Below are 2,620 nucleotides of genomic sequence, written 5' to 3' on the forward strand. Positions count from 1 at the left end.
CTGAGGATCCAATTCCCATAATCCCCAGACAACACGGTCAATGGTCAGGGATGATGAGAGCTGTAGTCCATTAACATCTGAGGCCCTATGGTTGAAGAAAACTGGATTAGAGATACCAGTGCTCCCCTGCCTCACAGGCAGAGCTTGGAAGATTACTTTTAAAAAGTAATAAATTACAGTTACAATTGCTTGGCCCAAAAAAGTAGTAATTACCGTTACAATTGCTCTGGAAGTAACTGATTACTTTACTTTTTCTCAAAAGTAATCACTACAATTACATTTCAGTTACTTTTTTAAAAAAACTCCTACAAGGTGCTGGCCTTGGCTGCTGCACATCTAAGAAGCCTAAAACAATATTAAAAATAAACACACACACACAGGGGGTAGTAGAATAAAAACTTTTATCCATAAGATTAACATAATGGCATAACAGAATCTCACATCCCCCCAAGCAATGAAGTTACCCCAACTCTTGAAATCAAATTTTACACTTGAAATGCTTTTATAATATGTTTCTGTTATGTCTCAAAAGAACAAGATGCTCAAAGAGCATGTCAGACAAGGAATGTCTTTTTACAGTCATTACGTTGCCACCAGTACTGAACAGGCGTTCTACTGCGGCGCTTGAAGGCATGCCTGTGTTGTGCTGCAAAAAACACCGCAGCACATGTGGAAAGCCATGGAGTGATGACACTTCCCTGCTGGGAGACCTCAGGTACCTCACCAGTTCCTCCTCAGCAGTGTCCACTGCTGACTTCTTGCCCTGGGGCAGAAAGTTAAAGAAGTCATCTTCTAAGTCATCTCCTTCCTGGTCTTTATCTGAAGACTGATCACTGTCCTCATTAAGTACACCCATCTTTATTTCAGCTTTCAACAAGGCTTCCATTGTGTATCTAAGAAAGAGAGAGGATATGTTAACACATATATGTTAGGAAACCATCATCTGCTCTTCATTTCCTGATGCTTGTCATGTCCCCTGGTTCAGGGTCCAGCCTGAGCCTGTGGATGATGACATGGAAGGTAGGAAGGTAGGAAGGTGACCAAGTCACCACACTCATGGGGCAGCACAGCAGACCCTTAAGGATTACCTGCAGCAACCCAAGGTTGTGATGAGGAGCCCCAGGAAGAAAAGGCCCAGCCCCTGCCTACCACCTTAAGCCCTCTGATGCCTCCCTTGAGACAACATTTCCCTTGGAGTAATCCACCCAAAGGGCTTCCCTAATGTTCTTACTTGTTGGTATGAATGGTGGCCTGACACGATTCCAGTCGATCTAGTTTGAAGCGAGGGTGTACGCAGGCTGCCAGAAGAAGCAGATCCCTGCCAGATCCCCTCCTCTCAAGGGTTGTCTGCTGCTGCTTCAGCATTTTGGGAGGAGGGGTGTCATGCATTGGTTCAGGAAGGCCACGTCTCCTTGCCTTTATTGCTTCTTCAATTGCTCTCAGCTTCTCAGGGTGTGCCCTCTGAGGAAGAAGAACAAAGCATGAATCCAAGAAAAAATGGAAGAGGAACTTCACAATTTAAACATAAATAGACAATGGACACTCTTTGAGGACCAGCATGACAAAGGCTTACCTCAAAATGTTTCTTCACATTGGATGAGGAGGAAACAGCTGATCTCAGATTTTTGATCCTTGGAAGGCAGTAATTGCATCGTACAACAACATTTTTCCCACTCTGGCTCACAAATGTACAAGCTTTCTCAAAGCCAAACCATGGTACTTGCTGTTCTGCAGATGTGGCTGTGGGCAACTGGCACTGCTTCATGCCCTCCTCCTCCTCGTGGACAGGGCCTCCTTTCTGAACCTCACTTTCTAGTTTTGCCTCCTCAGGATCAACAAGCTGTGACTCAAGTGGCCGCACTAACTGACTGCTGCTCTCAGCAGCAAAACCTGCAACAGGCATCTCTGTAATAAACAAGAGATAATGCTCCTATATGGGTGAACTTCAGCTGTGATGTGCCCCCATCTCTTCCCCATGCTGCAAGTTCCCCCAGTCAGAGTGGAAGTAAGCAGGTTGATAGCACAATTAAAAGAAATCCTATTTGCTCACTGAATAACCCTGCCTGGGCCAGTGTAACCTACTATCTCACAGGGTTGTTGTGAGAACAAAATGAGACTAGGGTTCAAATCCCCACATAGCCATGAAGCTCACCTTGGGCCAGTCACTGCCTCTCAGCCTCATGAAAACCCTATTCATAGGGTCACCATAAGTTGGAATCAACTTGAAGGCGGTACATATATTTTTTATTTTGAATATGATGATTATGATAATAAATATGCAGCATTTCAAATTAATTCTGTATGAGAAGCATTCCAATGCCAAGCTTGGAAAACCAAGGATGAGGTATAAAATGTAGACAAAAATACTTTTGACAAAATGCCGTTTATATTTTATATATATGAGCCTGGGTAGGGAACATTTAATCTAGCCTACTTGCTTTCAGCAAGAAGGGTTAAGTGCCTTCAGGCTAGGGCAGTCACCAGAAGGCCACAGCAGAGACAAAGGAGCCTAGGGTTGTGGAGATGTTAGATGGGAGCTTTGGGGAGTAAAGATGGAGGCTCCTGAAGGCTGCAATTCTAAACACACTTACTAAGGGATTAAGCCCCATAGAACTCAACA

The 2,620-nt window shown here is 44.3% G+C and overlaps 1 protein-coding gene across 1 annotated transcript; it reads right to left on the reverse strand.

Annotated features, from left to right (window-relative positions):
• Positions 1 to 429: 429 nt before the first annotated feature.
• LOC133365482 (uncharacterized) lies at positions 430 to 2,136 on the reverse strand. The gene is made up of 3 exons (XM_061587441.1): positions 1,574 to 2,136; positions 1,232 to 1,461; positions 430 to 893 (listed from the first exon to the last, which is right to left on the reverse strand). Exons 1-3 carry the CDS (start codon positions 1,901 to 1,903, stop codon positions 503 to 505), a joined length of 951 nt encoding a protein of 316 aa, XP_061443425.1. The 5' UTR covers positions 1,904 to 2,136; the 3' UTR covers positions 430 to 502.
• Between the last annotated feature and the right edge of the window lie 484 nt (positions 2,137 to 2,620).

The sequence above is a fragment of the Rhineura floridana genome, chromosome 10, assembly GCF_030035675.1.
Source record: "Rhineura floridana isolate rRhiFlo1 chromosome 10, rRhiFlo1.hap2, whole genome shotgun sequence".
Lineage (NCBI taxonomy): Eukaryota > Metazoa > Chordata > Lepidosauria > Squamata > Rhineuridae > Rhineura > Rhineura floridana.